At 38.3% G+C, this 22,839-nt stretch overlaps 3 protein-coding genes across 12 annotated transcripts in view; 1 reads left to right on the top strand and 2 right to left on the bottom strand.

The window, feature by feature from the left end:
* The window catches only part of sh3pxd2aa (SH3 and PX domains 2Aa), a 145,219-nt gene extending 138,399 nt beyond the window's left edge, over positions 1-6,820 (bottom strand). The window contains exon 1 of one of the 3 annotated variants that reach the window (XM_088635716.1): positions 5,959-6,820. In XM_088635716.1, coding sequence (XP_088491842.1) covers positions 5,959-6,030 — 72 coding nt within the window. In that variant the 5' untranslated portion in view covers positions 6,031-6,820. The remainder of the gene's footprint in view (positions 1-5,958) is intronic. The other 2 variants (XM_088635714.1, XM_088635715.1) reach the window with 2 other exon arrangements.
* A 926-nt stretch (positions 6,821-7,746) lies between these two features.
* Positions 7,747-20,261, bottom strand: stn1 (STN1 subunit of CST complex). 4 transcript variants are annotated; one of them, XM_088635717.1, is made up of 10 exons: positions 20,171-20,261; positions 18,583-18,737; positions 17,394-17,489; positions 16,082-16,159; positions 14,384-14,587; positions 12,985-13,114; positions 11,808-11,976; positions 10,185-10,307; positions 9,564-9,636; positions 7,747-8,993 (listed from the first exon to the last, which is right to left on the bottom strand). In XM_088635717.1, exons 2-10 carry the CDS (start codon positions 18,734-18,736, stop codon positions 8,836-8,838), a joined length of 1,185 nt encoding a protein of 394 aa, XP_088491843.1. In that variant the 5' UTR covers position 18,737; positions 20,171-20,261; the 3' UTR covers positions 7,747-8,835. The 4 variants fall into 4 exon arrangements, with proteins under 4 accessions (XP_088491843.1, XP_088491846.1, XP_088491847.1 ...); XM_088635720.1 differs by having other exon boundaries at positions 14,384-14,584; XM_088635721.1 differs by having other exon boundaries at positions 14,414-14,587; positions 20,171-20,260.
* Positions 20,262-20,846: 585 nt separating this feature from the next.
* The window catches only part of slka (STE20-like kinase a), a 42,672-nt gene continuing 40,679 nt past the window's right edge, over positions 20,847-22,839 (top strand). For 3 of the 5 annotated variants that reach the window (XM_088635710.1, XM_088635708.1, XM_088635707.1), the window contains exon 1: positions 20,848-22,102. In XM_088635710.1, the coding sequence (XP_088491836.1) occupies positions 21,953-22,102 (150 nt within the window). In that variant the 5' untranslated portion in view covers positions 20,848-21,952. Of the gene's footprint in view, positions 22,103-22,839 lie in introns of all 5 variants that reach the window. The other 2 variants (XM_088635709.1, XM_088635712.1) reach the window with 1 other exon arrangement.

Below are 22,839 nucleotides of genomic sequence, written 5' to 3'. Positions count from 1 at the left end.
AACTAACATCAATCTACCAAACAGGGCTTTCCCCTTTAAGGAGGGAGCTGGAGCCCTTTTCCAAGTTAGAAACTATTTTTTTCAGCATATGGTAAATGACCTCATTGCAAGGCCAGTGTTAGGACATAGAGTATGTAATATGGGCTAAAGAGTTGGCTGTGAGGTTAAATATAGTTAATGTACCAGAGGCTCTGCCGCCATTTCAATGTTTCGCCACCATTCATAGATGCTCGGTTCAAGAATGTGCTCTTCTATCTGTTGCTAAGTCTGGTTAGAGGAGTGACTGGAGGGGGACTAACTGGAATCCATAAGGTAGATGTGGCCTCCCTGTATCACACTGATGGCCACACACAGCCTCACTGCCTGTTTGAAACACATTCCGAAAATAACAGAAAACTGTGTGAAAATCAAACTTGCAGTTACAGATAGGACTGCTTAATGGAGTATTGACATTTTAATTAAAGATTGTAGGTCTAGATCAAAGTAACCTGTTTCGATATACCCTGGGAATATTCAAGATTGTGGCAGTGCAGTTTTTGGATCATTAAGTCTCTAACAGCTCAATCAGGAATCTGAGCATCATTTCATATGTTCTTCATATTTTTAGAATGCTACTTAAAAATATAGCTTAACCCAGCTGGAGCTTGACCTTTTCACTGCTGTTAGTATAGGATGGAACTAATTTGCAACATAAGTGAACATAAGGCCTGTAATCTAGCCAATCAAAAACAAGTGCAAAGACATGCATCACATTAATCATATCTGTTTCACCAGTGTTCACTCAATACCCTCCTGAAGCATTTCTGCTGATGAACAGAAAAGCTCCCATGGTTTAATGTTTTCAATTTGGGTAAAAAGTTCTGCGTGCGTCAGGAGGTTTTTTTCACCAGTATAACAATTAGGATTTTTTTGCTTTTAAAAGCAAAGGACTGTGGCTTTTCACTCTCTCTCCCATAGGATAAGCATTTCCAGCTGTAGGAATAGAAACCCCAAATAAGTTTGAGAAAAGAATAGATTTTGCAGGCTGTTGAGTTTCAGTAAAGTAAGAGCTTGTCCCACTCCTGCCTAGAACATGGAGCAAGGAAGCTAACAGACTGGCTGTCAGGGAATGTGACCTGTCTCTTTGTAGTCCGTTAAGTCAGCAGTTCTTTCCACTTAGCCAGGAATCATGAAGGACATTAATCCAAATAATTTGTTTGTTGAAGGCACAAAAGCCCATATACAGTATATATAGTTTAAAATACTTGTTGGACAATTAGATTTAAAAAAAAGTCTAGTACATTGCTTGCTTGAAAGTGTGTCGATATCTGTTAAATAAAATTTTGGTTATCGAACCTGATAAATCACATTCCTGAGACGTATGTAGTAAATCAACCGAAATACAAAACAGGATAACAATTTTGTTATATGTGAATTTTTCATTTTAATTCTCAGAATCCACAGTGTGTTTAATGATAATTACCTTTAAAAAATACAGTTTTATTTAACACAGAAGCTACAGATCTTCCTAACCTGGCCATTCCAAATGGTAGGCTGATACATTGCATTTGAAGGACCAGGCACATTATAGGAACACAGCCCTTTAAATTAATCCATTTACTCATTCTTCTGCAGCATATCAGCAATAGATATAAAGTATAAAACAAGAACCACTAACCAAGATTAAATCTTCTTGAGTCAGGAACTTGATCAGAGAGCCACTGGGAAGGAATTAAACCAGACATCAGCATTTAATGACCCACTGTATTGGAAAAATAACCTGGACCGTAAGACATGTTGCTAACAGCTGTGTGAAAGCACAGTGCAGTAATATGGGCAACTTTAACTTGCATTTTAAACACTTATCTGCTCTTCAGAAAGATTAAGAAATATGAATTCTTCTAAACAAAATCATGTCTGTGTTGTGAACTTTAAAGGATAATTACTCAATTTTGTAAAAAAATTCAATTTCTCAGATGGACTAACTGACTGCTGGAGACAAGACAACTTGGATTCATGTTCAAATCTCCCCTAATAAAACAGCTTAATGATCACTAGCGTGCATGATTCATGAAGCATGTTTCTTTATTTATCAGTTTAATAAATGCTTCAGAAAATATTAACATGATATGACAAAAGTAAAATAGTTATAAATGTAATTAAAACAGAATACTTATTGCTGAATTTCGGCAAAATATTCCTCACCTCCTCACCTCCGCAGTCCCAGATTAAACATGGCAAGTACATTTTGTTAATGGATGGTTCTAGGATGTAATATTTTTTACTTTTTTAACCACCCATCCACCCACCCTTATTCCACTTCTTCCACTTCAGGGTTGCAACCCACCAAACCAGGGTGGCGCCAGGGCATATCCCACCAAACAAAGCGGGCTACACCCTGGACAGGACGCCAGTCCATCACTAGGCAGACAGATGGGTACAGCCACAAACACTCACACAAGACCCATTTTCCCCAGAAGCCAAACTACCAGCAAGTTTTTGGACTGCGGGAGGAAACTGGAGCACCTGGAGGAAACCCACGCAATCACAGGGAGAACATACAGACACTCCACGTAGACAGAACCCTGGGTCTGGAATTGAACCCAGGGCCCCAGCGCTGCAACTCAGCAATGCTAGCCACTGTGCTAGCCTCACATTTTTATACACTGCATCATTTATAGACTCATTTTTTTGCTCACTAAGATATTCTTAACTGTCAGAAAACCAGAAGGAAACTTAGTAAGCTATAATGATACTGTAATGCAATCATACAGAGGTCTGAGTGGGGTGATGTGAACATCACAAAGATTCCTTCAAAGGCCTTATGGTTTACAGTAAGCAGAATGTTACATTACGTGGGTCACAGCATAGCCTCAATGTAGAAAAAGTAAATGTGGAGCTACACACAAGAACCCACTTCTAAAAGAGAAATGTACTGCACTGTTAATTTAATCCCCTGAAGCGCTTTTCGTAACAAAATGGAGTTTCAATCAAGGAAATAGCTGTTTTTATTACTTCTAAAAGAACAAAAACATCAGATAAATCCCATCCTTTTGATACTGAATCTGAGATAGATGCAGACTTATGAAAGTTTTAATTCTCAAATATTCTGTGAAAAAAAGTATAATTCAAGATATCCATCTCCCCCTGCACAATGTCATTTATATATTAATTATTAATCACAAAGCTTTCTACATAGCTATACAAATATATAATGATAGTTATTTTTTAGACAGAAAGACACTGCAGAGTATATGAGAAAGTTAAGGAATCCGATATACTGTTCCTCACCAGCTAACAGATGCAAATTGTTTCCGTCTCACCTTGAACTCATGCTCTACCACTCTTGTTTACTGTACTGGCTTTAACATTTTTTTCTTACAAAGAAGGTAACCAGTTTCCTCATAAGGTGTATTACTTTATTTCTGATTCGTGACAAGTAATGAATCATTTGTGTGCCAAACCTGACAGGTTAGGAATGACTAAACTCATAAATGGAAAAAAATAAATTGAATAAGTGCTCTCCAGGACATTTCCTGTTGATTCTGACAGTGCTCTCCCTAAACATGTTCCATTTACTCAGACAGGAGAAATGTTTCTAGATCTGTTCAACCTACTAAATACTGTCACTCAGTACAGCATGCAGGGTAAATTACTAGTAAAACCAGAGTTTCAAGTACATTTAGCATGATTAAAGGTTTTTTCTCCATTAAATGGCACACAACCACTCACTGAACAGAAACAGAACCCCATTCTTCATCATGTTTACTATATTGCTGAGCCAAGCCACCCGGAAGATGACTGCACCTACATTACTAGTGTAACTTAGTAGGCCTCCTAATGATATTATTGCAAACCTCCCCTGTCTGTCTACTGCACAGTATTTCCCCATAAAACTGGTGTGTGGTTCTTTGAACTGTGACCAGACTTATGAAGACTTGACCATTATCTGCCTAAAGAAATATAAATGGGGGTAAAATGATCTTAACTTTCTTTGTTGCCTTTTAAAGGAACTTTATGTTCTGTAATAAAACATTTAGCGCCATCTATTTAATAGTAAAACACTCAGAACAATGAAACCTTAACTGCATTCCATCTTCTTCTTTAAGTGAAAAACTTTGCCTTCTTGGTGTGTTTCTTCTAAAACACTGTAGACAAGTCCTGTGTGTCTGAAGTGCTACACTCTAAATGGCCTGGATTTTCAGCCTGATGTATAAAGGCTTTATTATACCAAAGCAAAATGTACAAGTATCTGTGGTACACAGACGTATCATTGGTATATGTTATATCACTACCACAAATACTTCTGGTTCTGCAGGTCTGTTAGCTGTACATTAACACAAAAAATAATGTGATTTGCAACATGCTACAACAGATCTGGACCACAGCACGATGCCAATGAGAATTGTCTACTGCAGGGCTGCCATTCTGCACAGCAGGGATTGCAACAAAGTGGCCTTTAATCATAAATTGCCTATTGCCTCCTAACAACATGCTCTTATCTTCTATATCACAGGTTCCCAGACCAGTCCTGGAGGGCTACATTCCTGCAGGTTTTATAGGTCTCTTTAAATCAGGAGTACTTGAAGACCAGAGGAAAAATGCTAAATTGCTCTAATTAAGCCACTAATTTAATTAGATTAAGACTTGAGTTGTAATGAAAACCTGAAGGACCGCTGTCCTCCAGGAGTGGATTGGGAGCTCCTTTTCTATCCTTTAAGCCTGAAAAGCCTTCCTAAAACCTAAACTGAATATACTACATTTTTGGAAATAAATGTTAAGCTAAAAGAATGATAAACACTGAAACATATTAAATATTATCTTTGCAACAAAGGACATTAAGCAAAACTCAGACTGTAGAAGTTGCTATCCAGTGAGCAAAAAAACAATTATGAATGCTTTACAAGGTTTTTGACCATATTGACATATTTGTTTGGGATATATACATTTCTTCCAGTCCAATATTAGCAAAAACATGCTTTTAAGACTACCTAGAATGTTCAGTTATGTGAGTGGAATGCACTCAAAGAACTAAGCATGTTTAGAAAGTTAATGCTTGAATATTGCTATGAAACCATCATATCACAACTTGACAATATAGTAAATAAAATAAGCAAATCCGGACCAGCGCAAACATGTTACTCTCTCAGTTGGTCAGGTCTATAACATGGTGTTGAGATGGTAGTAGTAAGGGAAATATTAAACTACAGAAAAGATGACAAATGAGAAGAACCCAGGCTGTCCATCTTGTCTGTCCAGTTGCTACTCCCTTGCCGAATATTAAATCAGGCTGGTTTAAGAGGGTTACCGGTAAATGGACACAAGACCAACAAAGAGCGCTTTTAGCACCGAAATCATGAGGCATTTTTTACACAAAGGCTTGTGAATTGAGAACAAAGCGGCGCAGCCACGTCATTGAAGCCGATTATCTGGGATCTCTCAAGGAAGTACTGAAAGAGTTCCTAGGATTAGTAATCAGCAATCAAATAAACACTTTACGTTGTTTTTGCTTTTTAAAAAACTAAAGTTAAAAGACAAAAACAAAATAAAGTGTGATATGGTCTGTAGCAGTGACAAGTTACCAACAGAAGTGTGAAGCTGTAGTATTCAACCTATAACCTGAAAAAAGGAGGAGCGTCTTTCGTATACTATCTTTCAAAAGGATGCTGTTTTTGGAAGCAGGCGGGCTGCTTCTTGAAAAGAGGTATTGTTTTGAAAGTGGAGTGAATTGTTTTTTAATAGCACTTAACTCCACTGTTACTGTCTAAAATGCAACGCCATCAGTTTCTAATTTCGAGTCTTTCCTTTCAAGTTAGGATTATTTTGGAGCTGTACGGCCAAGACAACGCCAACATAAACAAAGCTCCGTTTTCGGTACAAGTGCGACACGTGTCTTTAATTTGTTTTCTTAGAAGTAACGAAAATGTTGCACAAAGGTCTTTAATTAGCACCGAGACAGATCCTGCAGACTATACTCACATAGTGTTTGGAAGGATTTCGCCTCTTCTCCACATCCACAACTTTGACATCCACAACAGTCCGAAACTGCATCTTCAAGCTCACTGGATAAATGTCAACGATTGCAAATGCAAGGTATCCACAATAGACGTAAGTGTATAATCCAATTCCCCAGTGCTCGTTGACGTTACTTTTCAATTAATCCGATTCACGAGAAGGTTAGTCTCTGGCAAGTTCCTCTGCGAGTTAAAGCCCTTAATTTAGTAGCCAAATTTAAAAAGGTGTAAATTATGTTGTTTTCGGGTGCAACTGATTAAGAGGCCATCGAAACGTGATCTACTTAAATCGATTTAAAGCTTAATTCCAACAGTATTCACGATCCATTTGCTTGCATTGCAACAATTCTCTAAATTTTCGTCACTTCAATCGTAACACAGCTGTGAACATCACCTTCACGATCGAGTTTCTTTCTATGGATAAAAACAGCATGCTCCTGTGAGTTAGCCTGAAATATGCTTCTTTCAAACAAGTAAAATAAAAGCCGGGTTAAGTGGACTTCAGTGACAAAAAGCAGGGCACACTGCCTTTGAAAGGCAGAATGACCACAAAGCGGTTTGGCCAATGGGATGGGCTTCGTCGTGTAGCTCCAGCGGGTACAATCAAACAGTTTTCCACCAGGAATGGCACAGAGATCTTAACCAGCGACAAAAAGAGGGGTTTTCCTCCTCCCAAGAAGGGCGGCTCTTTTACAGGGAGTAGGTTGTCCCTTTGTGAATCAGGGAGGCGGGGGGCTTATACCGTAGCGCAAGAAAAGGGTTGGGTCTGAAACAAACTCGGTGTGAGAAGGGAGGGATTTCTGAAGACCGCCAGAATACGAACACGGGAATCATTAAGATTAAATTATCCAAATAATAATAACAAAACTCGTTAGACACCTACAACAGCTGTAGTTCTGTGCTTTATTTTTCGAACAGACTCATGAGTAATTTCTCCCTTTTGTAGCTCGGTTTGCCAACTGGCACCGATTCCACCGGACAACTTCAGCCAGGGAGATTTCTCACCTCGCCGAAAACCGAAAACTTAGAATTGGAACAACAACTGCTTGCTAATTATCGTTAACTTAACTATCACTAAGTACTATTAAAAGTAAAACAGTTTTACAAAAATATTGACACTGTAAGAAATATTTTGGATTTCCATTGTTTCTTACTTTTATTGCTCATGTTTGCTCTGTTTCCCATATTGAACATGTGGTTGTTGTCCGCGGTTAATTCACACGATGCTACTTAGCACGGACTCTTTGCAAGACGTCTGTAAAGAGGAGCAGATGTCTCGACCGTCTGATTAGTGAAAGATTTGGTTGACAATTAGAAAAACCAACAACGTCATTTTGTTTATTTAACAAGTCACTTTGTTTCGGTTCAGCAATGTAAGGCCTGTCCTGTCTCAAATCGTTTTGTTGATCTGCAACTCGACTTTTAAGGGTAAAATACGACCTTTTTGAAATCTTCAAGATATCTCTCCGTAGATATAAAACCCCTTGGGTCTACACATTGCGAAGTACCATTTGACAGGACAGCTTCTTATTTTATAGAGGTTCTCAAGACGTGAATAGGTTTGCTTTTAAGTAAAATCTAAAATGACACTACTTGGTGTCGTTGCATTTTCCTGCATTATCCTAATTTGTACACAGCGTATTTCATAAAGCTTGCTCACAATCTGTTAATTCATAAAATAAATTAATGATGCCACAAATGTATAATCGATGTAGTACTGGAGGGAAAGATGATGAATTCTTAGTCACAACAATTTAAATTCTGAATGGAATGTTTAATAAATGATTGTATAGAACATAACGGGAATTAATTCAATTTAGGTCAGTCTTGCTGACAAATCAGAGCAGAGTACATTTTGGGATTAATTTTGTAAGGTGATCAATTTAGCTATTTTAAAAATAGTATTAAAATAGTACTATTTTACAAATATTAAATATTATTTCTCCATTTCAACTTAAATATAAAATCGCGACTTTTACAAATATTTTCTGTCAATTTATTATTAAAAATATTTAAGTACCTTTTCCTTTTTCAAGCCATCAAGACAAAAATACATGGAAAACCGATAAAGATCACATAATATTAGTTATTTTATCCTCTTTCTAACCGCTTTATCCAGATTACATTTTATTACAGCATAACGTAAGCATAAAATATAATGTAACTTGAAAATACAAAATAATTTATACAAATAAGCATTTTAAAAACTTCAAAAAATTAAACAAAAAAACCTATCCACCAAGATCGACGCTCTTTTCCAGAGTCCAAACGTAAAATTCGCTGTCAAGCAGCGCCATCTAGCGTCCCAAACCCTTAGAAACCTGCTTCCTGTTGCAGGCTACGTTTAACGTAGTTCATGCGCTGTTAACGCATTGGATGCACTGATTTCACTTAAATGAATGACCAAGCTTTGGCTTTCCCTCGATTAACAATAATAAAGTATACTCCATGCGTTATTTGTATTTTGCACAAGTGATGCCATTATTTGAAAAGCAACAGATTTAAAGTGCAGGACAACTCTGTCACAGTAATCTGTCTAACAACCTATGTATCTCCTACTTTTTACTTTCAGGAGTGGTACTGCATGATGCAATAAACAGAAACAAGACATAAATCACTGGAGTCATGAAGTGGGACATGCCCTGTTTCAGACTCTGCTGCCTTTGTGCTAGTTTGACTTACATCTCCACTGGACCATTCCCAGTCTCTTATTCTTTGTACCTTGGCCACGGTTGTCAACAGGATACAGATTTGAAAAAAGCTCATTAAAGGTTCCTCTATGTAACGGAGAACACTCCTGTCCGACCATCGCCCACACAGATTCATGAGGGGTGGCGTCCTGTCAGAGGGCTGTATAGTGGCTGTCCGTGGTGCTGATTATATCACTGTTGCACTCCAGTGCGCTCAGGACCAGGCGCATGGCAGCCTCGCTGATATTGCGGCTATAACTCTGCCTCACACAGGACAGGATATGCAGGAAATGGCAGCCCTTTTCTGCATCTGGGAAACAAACAACAGTAAGTTTTTCCAAGTCCTAAAAATTGTGAAGTACTTAGGATCTTATAAGTTTGCATCCCGAACTACGGGCATGTTCTCTGTCCTGTGCTCCACGCACATTAAGAAAGGAAATACTATTTCAATGAATGTATAATATATTTCTGAATTAATGCATATTAAAATAAATGCGTACAAAAAAATACTGAACTATAACATTATTTTGAATTCTTCTGTACGTGCTAAAACCCTTTGTTGTTTTTGTTTATAACAGTACACTGAGCACATTTTCTTCCAGAATTACTATAAAGACAAGCACAACTGTGCCACCTCGTGGTTTGACTAGAAAGTACAACATTCACCTCTGATTTTATAGTATGTATGCCATAGATAAAGCAATCCTCACAGAGACCGGTACACTGGCACATAATCATGGGAAACTTTGCAGAAAAGGTGAATGTCATTACTCAACCAGAAAACTATTAGCAATGGTAATTAGCAATGATAGATATAATTGTTCACTACTTCCAAATCTTTAATGTTCTAAAATTTTACGACTTTTCTCAAAAGACTCACATTTCTCTCGCCTAGAGTCCTCACAGATAATTTCTTTGGTCACCCTGTGTAGCTCCTTATCCTGCTCAGTTACCTATTGGCAAATTAAAAACACACTGATTACAGCATCTATTATAAAGATAAAATGTACTACAGTATATGCCAAACCTATTCTTTTACTTTATATCAATACCTATAACTGATTGATGATTTATACAACACAAAGTAAAAGAGTTCCATTTTATGGATAACAATCTTTATCATACAACATGAACGTCATTTGCAACACTTCATAAACTTGGCCAGTGTAAAATGTGAGTTAGCTTACATTAATATAGTGCCTTTCATCATTTCAGAACTAAAGCCAATTTAAAATTTATTTTAAAAATTAGTAAAAAATATGGAAACACCCAAATTCACACTAGCAGAAAAAGAACAGCAAAAAAACATCTAGGCTCTTAATTTAGAAGGTGAAATTTAAAGTAGTAGTCTCAGAAATCCATAACTTGCCAATGAGACTGCTTTAATCCTGTGAAGGCCTTTTTGCCCTGCCCATATTCAGTGATAATTTCTGCAGACCAAGGAATTCTTACACCCTGGGACAATGGAAATACCTTGTACAGAGAACACAGAAGTGCTCACCTGGTAGACCTCCTCTTGAGAACCAGCTTTCCGGAACAACAGCCCTTCTTCCTGCAGAACTTGAATGGCCTCTCTGAACACACTGTGTATTTGTTTTGAGGTTGACAAGGATCTGGCAGCTTGCTAAATCCAAGAAACATAACAAATAACAAGAAATGACAGATACCAAGCCAATTTCTTTTCACCTTTCTGAACCAATGTTCAGAAAAGACACTGGTAAAAGGTGAGCTTCACAAGGTAAATAATGTATCAGTTCGTCCAAAACATTGCACATTCATCCTTTACAGGCATTAAAACTGGAATTCTGAAGGTGATTGTGACTGACCCCTACGTTAAAGTTAAATTCCTAAGTTAGTGAAAAAATAAAACACAATAATAATAAAACAAAAAAAAACATGGAAACAATTCTTACTCGAAAAGCTTACAGGGCAATTAAAATGGTAATCAAAACTCACAGACCTTAGTTTTATTAATTTACACAACTAATCTTTATAGAGCAGATCTGCAGAAACATGAAATTCCTACAGCCATAAGCAAGAATTTGGATTAATCAAATCTTTTTTTTCTATGAAAATTCAATCAAATATCACAGACTTCAACATTTAACTCAAGGGAAAGATGTTTCATCTTATACTCCCCAAGCCTCTCTTTTGTTTTTCTGTTTGTTTGCCAACAGCTTTTCTTTTTGCCTTACAGCATACAAGGCCTGATTTTAATTAGGCACAAGTTTCTATGCTGTTTCCGGCGTTTTAGTACTTGGTCCTGCTTATTGGAAGAACATCTCTAATAGTTAGCAGATGTGACAGCCAAGAGCAGTGAACCCTGTAGGTGGTAGTAGGCTGAAAGCTTTGAGAACTGCAGCACTGGAGAAATGATAGTGTTATGAGAGTCCCAGCAGGTCAGCAGAGGTTAGTCCCCTCAGCTACAAGCTCACGTAGGATTTCTCTCCAAAGGGCGATTGGAAATAGCTTTAAACCAAACATAACACCCAGAACAATGCCTGCCCTGTTACTCTATCCACACTAATACTGTTTCTGTAAGAAAAAAAGGCCTATGACTTAACCTGGGAACTACTCCACCGCTGTCCCCGAGCTACCATTCAGATTTCAAACAGCCAAAGATGAAAAGGTCACAAAGACTCTGCCATTAGTTCTCTTGCTGAAGAACATACGGCCAACCTTGTTATACTGTTGAGGATTAAAACCTGCTTACCCATTACCCATAATAGGGCGCATTTTTTTCCAAATATGAAAGAACACAGAACAGTGAATATATTTAAACATTTTAGTCTATATTCACAAAGCATTTCCAACAAGCATAAGAGTTTGTTACATTTTAGTTTCTGAAGGCACAAAATCACCACATAAGCTGTGAAATAAATGTAGAATGACTTATGTGTATACTGTGCAACCTCTGGAACATAAAACAAATGAACAGTGGCTTACAGAACTTTAACTTCCATTTGCATTAAATTGCTCTTATTCCAAGCTTTTTTCACAACAACAATTCAAGGACATACTACTAAAAGACTACTTTGAAACAGAGATACTGTAATAGGTAGATTTCCCACACACCCCTGCTAACTATCACCGTTTAAGAAAACAAGTAGCTCCAGCTGCTCACCTGCTGATCTGGGCCATTCTGAAGAGCATGGCTAGCTAGTGACACGAGTGAATTCACTGTCTCCAGGTCGTTGGGGTGGAAGCTCTGGACAGCTTCCTTTCTCAGGAAGTCTTTCAGGCTTAAGCACACCTGTCCAAGCAGGCTGGGAAGTGACGTGACCCCCTCCAAACTGCAGAGAAACATCAAGTAACAACAGCAACCCAATCCAATCAGAACAGCAACCTATGAAGAACATCCACATGGGACACCAATTATGTGTTACATTTGACAAAGTACATGTTTCACATTCACCCTCTTTATTTTCTCTTCAAATCTGCAAATGGTTGCTGGCAAGGAAGACAACGTGCATGCCACAAGAATACATGTGCAAAAATATATACTGTTGAAAAAAATCCCCACAGTTGAGAGCAGAGATAACATCAAATTAAGGAAAATGTGACATACTGTAAATCAGACTCAAACTATTGATATGTGCATATCAGGATTCTGAGCCTAACTTCTGAACAAATGTCTTCATTAAGCCAACTGGAAGCCCGACTGTATTCATTCTAATACTCTTGTTGTTCTTTTCAACCCTTATTAACTGGGTCACTAAAGATGGAAGCCATGACAGCATTTGCGTCTATTACAATGGCAACATTGGAGTATTCGAGAGTCTAGAGATGGGATATCCCATTGATCTTAAGATGTATAAAGTACATGTGGATATGTGTCTTGCTTTATGTGCCCAATGCACTGCATGTTCAAGGGTTAGAAAACTGATAGTTGATATATGTTCAGGTGGGTAGCTGCGTCAGCATGCGTAGGCTGCAAAGGAACAAGTACTGTAATAGGTTTATTCCATGCTGAAAAAAAAAAGAAAGAGAACACAACGTTTCGGCCGTGGAGCCTTCTTCAGGTGACACACCTGAAGAAGGTTCCACGGCCGAAACGTTGTGTTCTCTTTCTTTTTTTTTTTCAGCATGGAATAAACCTATTACTTGTTGATATATGTTTATTATTTAAATAAAATAACCTTGTTCCTTGTTTTATCAGTGGAGGCCAAAGTAAAGGCACGATATTCTTAGACACAATGTCCTTAGAACAACATTAGTAAAGCACATAAAAATGTAATTTTTTTGTTTGTTGTTGATTTTCTTAAAGAGAATATATATGACACACACACATTGCTACTTACTCACAGTCACTTGATCTCTCCTGCAGACCGTGTGGAACTTGGAAGGGTTTGTCATAGAACCTTCGATAGAGCTGGGGAACTTCCATCATCCGAGAGATCTGCACTGCCAGCACTGGGTCTTCCACTTTATCTGGAGAACCAATGTTTAAATTACTCTAATATCTTTCAAGTTACAAGACAGCGAAAAAATGTATTATTCTTCAACTTGTCTGATCACTACATTTCTGTATTACTCAAGGAAGACACTTTTTGTCACACTGCAAAGCAGAACAGAAGTGTACAGCACCTGCCAAAGAATAAGCAAAGCTAAACAGGTGCTCTACACTGTCTTGTAAGTGTCTGAACAGAAACAGTTGGCATACAATGAGAAGAAGTCCCTCTTATAACAATAATCACACCTATCCCAGAAAGCTTTACATTCAAGAACATTCAGCGACTACTGGTCACTGCTATTTGGTGCTTCTAGCATAAGCTGAACTCTTAACCACACAATGAAAAATCACAAGAAAAAAAGTTCAACCTTGATCAGATACCAGTAAAAAAATAATACAAAAACAGAAAAATCACTGATTCCGCATTAGTAGGTGTAAATCTATTATGGATACAGTATATAAGAAATTCAGCGAATTAAATGCAGATCAAATGGCCTTGTTTCTCTGCAAATCTTAAGTTGTGAAGTTGTGTCCCTCACATAATGTAGAGGCTGTGTTTCTTCCCAAGTCACTATTATAATGACATTTGCTGATCCAGTGGAAAATGTGCTTCACTCTTTCATGCCGGTGGTAAATACCAGCAGATGTTCCAAAATGAAAGTTCATGTTAGAAGAGTATTCTCTGAATTTCTCTGTTTCATCATCTGTGTTTCTTTATACAGTTTAAACTATAAGGTTGTGTGAAGAAATCATTTACCTTTGAGCTGAGTTTTTGAAGATAAGGGTGGGAGTATGAATTCTGCATTAGAAACAATACGTGGTACATGACTGAAGTGTGACATGCTTTTGATCAACTGTTCAGATGATTTAAATAACTATTTTCTCTAACCAGTTATTAAGCAAAAAATATTTTTACCCTGTTGCCTTCTTAGATGTTTCTGAAAATGTACTTTTACCAATGGAAATAAAATCTCCAATACTCATGTACATTTGATAGAATTAAAGAATCTGTGAAATAAAATAAAACGCTGAAAGTGTCATTGGAAGCAAAAGCTCTTAGTTTGAAATGCAGTAAAAATAACAGAAAGCCTATGTGCAAGCTACTGTATGACATCTATGTTCTACCTACAATATATAGTAACACACTGCAAAGAGCAAGTGTACCTGTAATTACTGGGCAATGCATTTGAAACACATACAAATGTAATACATAAAGAAACTGACAGAAGAGAAAACCTGCAATGTACCTAAAATGTCAAGGTACAATTTGCTCTTACAGTAGGCGGAGGCGCTGATTTCCCTCTGCTGTCTGGAAGTCTTGACAGGGCCTCTGACCCTCAGAAGGTCTCCAATCTCCAGATGGGAGCTTCTCCGCTGGGCCAGCTGCAGTTTCTGGAACTGTTCTGCCAGGTTAAACCCCCCCAGTGTGGGACCTTGTGGCTTGGCTACTGCTGGAGGCAAACCAGAGAACACAAAATCCCTCAGGACCCCTGATTCTCAGTGCATGGCAGCAGGTTTAAGAGCCCTGTCATGTGTAAATCTGTTGCTTATGTATGAGGGGCTCCCGAAGTTGAGGCCACAGAAATACAGTACATACAAGAATCAATGTTTTATTTTCATGGCAGTCCCAGAACACCATTAAATATAATTCACAAACACAGTAACACAGTAACTAACAAATTCAAAATGAAACAGTCACTGTTTCACTTTCTTGGCAATTGCTTGTTTCACTTTTGTTTTCATTTGTTAGTTACTGTGTCATAGTCACCTTGAGGAGGTGGTACAGAATCACACATGGGTCACACAAAACAACACATAGACACTGGTCACTTACAAAGCATGGCTCATTAAAACTTTTTATACTCCGCTACCAAGTTGGCAGCTTATTCTCAGAGAAAGGTTACATCTCCTATCACTTCACCTCATCCTGAAACATTAATGGAAACACAGGATATAGGATTTCTAGTGCTAACATAACAGATTTAAACCTGCAAACATGATCAGTTGACTTCAGATTTCATTTACTTAGCTCCTTTAATTCTCAGAACATTTCATATAATTAAAAGGTTAATTTTAGTTTCTAAAAAGGCTTTTTCTTTAAAGCATCAACCACAAAACTCAGCCAGGCCTATTGTCCAGCAGCTGATTTACTACTGCACAGAAAATTAACAAAGTGGGGGAAAAGAAAAAAAAACAACAAAATGAACATTTCTAGGTTATCCAGCTAGACAAGAGGTGCTGTGTATAGTATGAAGCTGAATTTTCTTTTACAGTATTTCGGTAAGAACTTCCCCCAGGTTCTTTTTACTCTTCGAAACACAGGTTTCAATTAAAAATTAAAGCAATCTGACTACTAATACCTCCTCATATACACTCCAGTCTATTATCTGAGCTAACAGAATATAGTTACCACTTATAGCACATAATCTGCTCTTCTTTCAGACCAGACACCTTTCTAATCTAGAATGACGATGGTGGACCATAATTCACCACAAGATAATAAGTATGCAAGTCTAAGATACTTATTGCTAGGTTTAAATTTCTCTTAGTAACAGATGAGTGATCTTCGACACAGACTTTAGGGGAAAACTATTAATGGACCACTTGCAGTCTTTCAAATAATAATAAATATTATGAATATAATTAGGCTGGTAATTATCTACCAAGGAGGGGATAATTTTAATTTAACATAATTTTAAGATATCCTGAATTGTATTGTTCTGTACTTAAGTCTGTGAAAATGTGGAAAGATAAATTGTAAAAAAAAACTTGCATATGCTTAAACTCATATATTGCTGATATAATATAAGGCTGGTATTTTCTGAAAACAAGCAAGCACATTACTGGTTTAATTTGTATTTCTGCTTAGGATAGTATACCTGATATGAACGTTCCATACCACAGAATATGAAATATGAAGTTAATGAAACTGGACAAAAACTTACATTTAAGAGCTTCAGAATCCTCTTTCCATTGCTCATCCTTCCAGCAGAGACAGTTAATGACCCCTGTGCCATCATCCACTACAATTCAGGACAAAGACCAAAGTCAGCCTCCCTTTCGCACACTTACACTGAACTCTAAAGTCAGGATAGACCCATACTTGGGAATTACGCAATAATTGTCACTCATCCTGTTATTCTTCACACTGTTTTCAATCTGGCACCTCACTGCGGCACACATGGTGTGTCAACTTGTCAATAAATTAGGTTAATAATAGGAAAACGTTGTTCTTAAAAATAACTAACCAAAGGTTTATTGATATGAAGGCTAAGGTAACCTGGAACAGCTGTGCTAGCTCTTCAAGATGTGTAAATTAAAGAACCGTTTTGTTCTCAATCACTTATTGTTATTACCACTTGTTTCTTACCGAATCACACAGGTCCCTCTCCAGACCTGGACTGAAAAAGGTTTACAGAATTTCATCAGAAGTAAAGATAGGAGACTAGCGATTAAAACTTTGATTTCTGCTTTCATGTTTTGGCCTGCTGACTTATCACTTTACAGGAAATTACACAGAACACGCACTCAGTGCTTCAGACAAACCTTTTTACCTAGAGCCTCTTACTCCTGGATTAAAAATTACAGCTGTCAAATACATCATCTGGGGAGCACGTTCATTCATTTGGTTTTGATACAGGAAGGTCTTACCTACTGTATACTAGTGATCCCCAACCATTCCAGCTCAGTTCTTAACTTCTTTAGATTTTTATTAAACTTTTTCTTTAGTCAAAAATACTCTCCTTCAAGTGTACCATTTTCAACAACTTCACAACTTTTAACCTCTCTTCAACATGTTTGCTGTTATTTCAGACACAGGTAGGAATGACACATGAGCCTTCTGCAGAGGTCTAGTTAGTTACATTGCAGGTAACACACACAAATAAAGGTAGTTCTGAAACTGTAACTGACAGAGAGTTGATACCAATTACAAATCCCATATGACCTTTTAAGAGCAAAAGCAAGTGTACAGACATTGTCCCATTGAATGATTCTGTGATTAAGAGCTTGGCTGGAGTAAAAACCAGAAGACACACTGTTCCTCCAGGACCATGGTTGGGAACCACTGGCCTATACTGTAATTACACAGAAATTCAGAGCTACAGTAAAAGGAAAAAAAAAACATACTGAATTAATTTGACTTCTGCTGCATGAGTATTATTAAAGGAGTCCTAAGATGACTACAGTACCATGCTATATTTTTTTACAGTACCATACCATTTCTTAGCCTGGGACAAAAAGCCTATTGTTCCTTACCTCCATAGCAGAAGAAGTCCTCTCGCTCTCTTTTATACACCACAGTTCCTAAAACATCCACTTTGCAAATTGGATGTGAGCAGTAGAAAAATATACCTGTGAAGTCCAAAAAGACAAATTGACTTTTAAATAAAAAGCCTCAATTTGAATCAAGCTTGACAGAGATTGATTATTTTGTCATAAAAACTAGATTTAAAACAGTACTGTAGCGACAGTATCATCTGTCTGCCTACAATAAAATGTCTGTGTCTTACCTTGCCTTATTGTTCATAAATGTATTGTTAAAAATACATTTTAAACCAGAATTGATTCTTAAGATTAAAGATTGCAATGTAATGAAAACTAAAATCACTGCATACAAAATGTCAAAACCTTAATTTATAGATAAAAAGGCACTTTGCTTTTTAAATCAGGGATTTCTGCGTTTAGAAAAAGATCCACAAAGCAAAACACACTCATCAGTAACTACTAGTTAGTAGCGAACTAATATCAATAATAAATTATTGATGTTCTGTAGAGGTTTCCTTCTGAAACGCTTTACCACAGCTACAACAAAAATAGACTTAGCTTAACAATCATTGCTGAACAACTGTATCCATATTTATTATTTTTATCAAGAAAGACAGAAATAGATAGGGATAACAGATACGAGAAATGTTTAGCAAGGGTGTTTAAATAATGCAGAATACATCTGAACTGTTCCTATATTTTCTTTGGTTTCTTGAAGAAAGGACATGTTTGTGACAAACACTGCAAATTCTCAGTTCTGTTTATGAAAATGCTCCAAAAGCTATATTTAAGTATGATGGACTGCAGTGCCATGTATAAGCTTGCCAACAATTATGGAGTACTGCAGAGGAGGAGGAGTGGAGCTCCTTGAACTATAGAGTATTTAGATTCCCATCTCAGACATTCAAAGTGCCTGGTGATTTGTGCTTATTTTCCCTCATGCTCACATGTTTTGGTGGAAACAGGGAAATCTGAAAGCAAATACATTCTATTAACTAGAAAAGCAAGTACGTGAAATTTAAATTTGTAAGTCCTGCTGGATGAAGCAAAGTTCTTACCTATATATTAAAGCCCCCCTGATTCAGCAATGTTAATTTAAAGTGCTAATCAAGCTGACTGCTGGAGACCCCATTTCACTATCATTATGAACAGTACTGCAAGTCAAAAAGAAATACAGTACCTGGGACCTGACAGGATTCCTTCATTTGCAAGATGTCTTTAATGTACAGTCTGGCAAACGTAGAGAAGATGGGATCTAGACCCCAGAGGAGAGAAGGAGGCTCCTCCTCAGAGCTTCCTTTCTCTCTCTGCATCAGATGGCCCTTCAGATTCATGCTGGAAAAACACAGAACACAAAACTAAACTTCTTTAGGTAAAAGCTTTTGATTAGGTAAAGGATATGTTTATTTATGGGCTGTGTAATATTTGTAATAAATGTTGGAATATGTAAGGTTTTTTTTCAATCGTCTTCTCTCTCGTCTATTCTCTTGTCTTTGAAAGAAATACAGAAAACAAAAATCCATTAATGGACTACCCATGGTAAGAAACCAGATAATACTGAGCAAACAACATTGGTTTATTAGGAACAGAAACAAAATCAACTGAACATCCTGGTACCTACCAAAAAATAACAGGCAAATCGCAAACATTAGGACAAAAACAGACAACGGCGACAAAGGTCCCACATCCCCAATTCATTCCATTCAGAAGAGCTCCTTAGAAATACAGATGCTTATATTCTTACACAAGTCTTGTAGCTAAAGACACAGTGTGATCCTTATAAGGGAATCGACTGCTTTTGTTTTCACTTTCTTTACTTGACACAAACCAAGCTTCATGCCACAATGCATTTTTACAATGTATTAGGCCTGCTTTGTATAAAGAAACACTTTTAAGCCACATAATTCAAACATATATTTAATTCACAGAAAACACTCGGTAAAAATGGTTGTTAAGAATGAGTCCTAAAGCCAGAATTAAACAAAGATGGGATTAAAAAAGAACAGAACAGGGAATTCTTGTCAACAAAGTACACTATACAGCTGGGAACCTTGCACCCCAACAAGCAGCAAGTGAAATATATATAATACAGATTGTGAAATGGGAAAACTCTCCTTTAGGGAAAGGAACTGCCTTACAATTTCAGAGCACCGTGACTTCTTGAGAGTATAATGCTATAATAACTTGCACTACAAACACCAGTTTAGTACGCAGGCAGCAGTCTGGAAGGAAGATTCTTACACAATCCTGGCAATACAGTGTTCCTATTGTCAGGCCTTGGTAAAATACAGTTGAAACCTAAAGATGTTCCTTAAAAAAGAACTGTCATAAAGTAGGAAAAAATCCACGCACTTTAATCTAACCGGTCTGCAAGGTTTATGCAATGTTATTTCACCAGCGTCATAGATTACATGTGCTCCAAATGTGTTTAACATTCTTAAACACGCACAAACGACTTGAAAATAAGTACATGAATTAAAAATGACTGACATACAGGGGTCAACTATGTACCCCAAGTTAATACAAAAAGCAGGTACTTATTCTTCAAACTAAAAATACTGACAGGCGTTCAATTTCAAACGTTGAAGGGAACCAAAATCTGTCGCCCAGACGACTGTATTCAAATCAACAAAAGCTAATCGGTGCAATCTTTATTGCACTCAGATGTCTAGAAATACCTTACATAAAACACACATATGAAACTACGTAACTAACCATCAACTCTTGCTTTCGGAGTTAACGAGTATTCTAAGGAATGATAAATCTACCTTTTATTGTACACTGTGAAATCCAAGACATCACTTCTCAGTGTTGCTTTAGTTTCACTCAACAGGCATGCGCAAACGGAGAGTGGCCAACCGACGTCATTCCCTGGGTTGACAAGCCCTCAATCTAATCTTCCTGTTCTATTTTTCTGTAGCCTGTTTTATTTTACTTTTTGTTCATATTAGAAAAAATAATGCATAAACATTGTAGTTAAACGCTAAAGGGTTAATCGTGCTTTAAGTGTGTCGCGATACATACATACAGAATGTGTGTACATAAATGAACTACAAATTTGCATTCCTTTGCATGTTGTCCCTACATTTGAAAGAACAGGGGAAAGGTATTTGTGTATCCATTCATCAATTTGACATACATTTATTTTACACGATAGAAACAGGAGTACAGCACTTGCTAAGTTTCTAGCAAGGTATATTGTACTATGTTGTATAAAGAAGTATTTGAAGTTTCATTCCCTTTTTAAAAAAAAAGTTTAACTGATTCGAAAAATAGTGTTAATGTTGCTTTAGAAACTAGATGACAATAATTAAAATACCAACCAAAATGACTGTTTAAATGACTGAACGACTCGGATCAAGTCATTCAAGACAAGGAGCCGCAAATGGTTAACAAGGTTGCCGTGCGCGTTCCCGAGTAACGTGTGGTCTTAATAAGAGGAGGAGAATAGGGGAAGCTGAGGACTGTGCGGCCGCGCCTCCCCGCCTGGTTGATCAGATTTAAACTTTTTTATATATAAATTAATGTCCATGGCTTTTGTCTCACAATTCAGACGGGGAGCTGTACGTTTTGAGATTGTTACACGGCGGTAGAGGGCCTGGGTGATGCACAGGCTTCTCCATTAGCTGGTGGAGAAAGAAGGTACAAAGACAGACACCCCTCCTCTGGAAAAGAGGAAAGCCGTGGCCGGGAGGCGTGGAGCTGTGGCGTCGCGTTTTGTTCCCCAGCACGGCTGCGCGAGCCCGAGAGCGCGCCTCTCCGTCGAGCCCGAGCGACCAGCGGAGCTGAACTTGTTGTCTCAGGAGAGAGAGAGAGAGAAAACACCGCGGCGGAGCTGCCGATTCTGTGGGTTGCGATTTTGACATACACCGTCCGGTGAGAGCTGGGAGACAAACGCGATCCCCGCTTCGGAGTTAAAGTCACCTGGGAACTTTGTTTGCCCCAGCCTGGGTCTTGTTTCCATAAACCCGAAGGGGTCGAAAACACGCGAGCGGCTCTCGGGTTGGGTTTTGGGCCGGAGCGTTTCCTTGTGGGGAGTCGGAGGGGCAGCAGCCGCTCCCCCGCCCGCCCGCCTGCCTGCCTGTCTTTGACAGCCAGAGCCAGGGTAGCGCCGACCGCGGACTCTAGATCTCTTACCGCTTTATTAATCGTTTGGGGAACTTGCGAAACGGGGGGGAAGGATAGTTTGAGCTGTAACGAAGAAGGGGAGTCTGTTCTGATCGCATTTAATTTCGCCGTCCGTGGTTCAAAACCGACGTCCTTTTGCCTTCTAGGGTTCTACTAAAATGAAAATTTCCATTCGGGATTTCTGTTATCATTGTTGTGGATGATTGCGTTTTGAAGTGGATGGATCAATCGTCAGAAGTGATGCGCTGAAGAAAAGCCTTTTCAGATGAAGTAACACGAAAATGGTATTATTACTAGTTCAATACATTTGCCAATATACTGCTTCGGTTGAGTAATTTGGACGGAAAACCCCGTTTCAGTGAATAAGTCTGGGCTGCGGGCTTACGTTCTAGCGAGAGGACCGTCAAGAAGGGCACAAGAAAATGTCGTTTTTTAACTTTCGTAAGATTTTTAAACTTGGGACGGATAAGAAGAAGAAACAGTACGAGCACGTCCACAGGGATGTGAATCCGGAGGAAGTGTGGGAGATCGTGGGAGAGCTGGGAGACGGAGCCTTCGGGAAAGTGTACAAGGTAATTGAGATTTTCTTTTCTAAAAAAAAACACCGGTTTCTCCGTCTGGAGCTGGGAGCTGCGAACAGGTCTTGCTTGCAGTTGTGAAGAAAAAGGGATCAGATTCTCGGAACTGGTTGACCTTTAACTGCGCTGCGTGTCCAGTGTCCATGCTTTTCAAACCTGTCTCGCTTGTCCCTTTTCATTTAGCGGCGTTAACACGTTGAAATAATCGTTTTGGTCTTTGTTGTGGGCGACCATCCCCCCCCCTCAGCGCGTAAGAGAGGCCGTTCCAACTGCTGGGTTTTATTTTAAAGATCTTCTGACTCCGATTTTTGTTGTTTAATGTATCTTCTTAAGCACTAGCTATATAAAAAATCCGTCCCCAATCTTAGACTGCTGTGAGCAGACATTGCCTAGCAATGTGGTTACTCAGGCTTGTTGGAGTTTCAGATTTATGTACCGTGGTCACATGAGAACAAGCCCTGATGGCATCTTGAACGTCCTGTGAAACGCAATGATTTTCCACGGACAGGTTTCCCCCTCACAGTACGCCTTGAGAATGAATAACGTTTGTATCGGAGTTTTTCGTGCTCCGGGTGCAGTAACCCCAGTGTCTGAGCGCGCCGTCCCGGGGTCCGTTCGGAAAGTTTCACACGGTGGGCAACGCGGGCGCCGTGAATGTGCTACTTCAGTAAAAGTGATGCATGTTTTCTGCAACAGCAGTCAGAATCGCGAGTCCTGCCTCTAACCGCGGT

This window comes from Lepisosteus platostomus, chromosome 6, assembly GCF_059453375.1.
Source record: "Lepisosteus platostomus isolate fLepPlt1 chromosome 6, fLepPlt1.hap1, whole genome shotgun sequence".
NCBI lineage: Eukaryota > Metazoa > Chordata > Actinopteri > Semionotiformes > Lepisosteidae > Lepisosteus > Lepisosteus platostomus.
The sequence above is the reverse complement of the archived record's forward strand: the minus strand, read 5'-3'. Positions and strand labels throughout refer to the sequence as shown.

What these genes read in the sequence shown, in the direction of transcription:
- stn1 (XM_088635717.1), bottom strand. Translation starts at nt 18,736, where the DNA reads ATGAATCTGAAGGGCCATCTGATGCAGAGAGAGAAAGGAAGCTCTGAG. An exon ending in GGAATCCTGTCAGGTCCCAG is followed by an intron (nt 17,490 to 18,582) that starts GTACTGTATTTC and finishes TGGACTTCACAG; the next exon opens with GTATATTTTTCTACTGCTCA. An exon ending in GGACTTCTTCTGCTATGGAG is followed by an intron (nt 16,160 to 17,393) that starts GTAAGGAACAAT and finishes CCTGAATTGTAG; the next exon opens with TGGATGATGGCACAGGGGTC.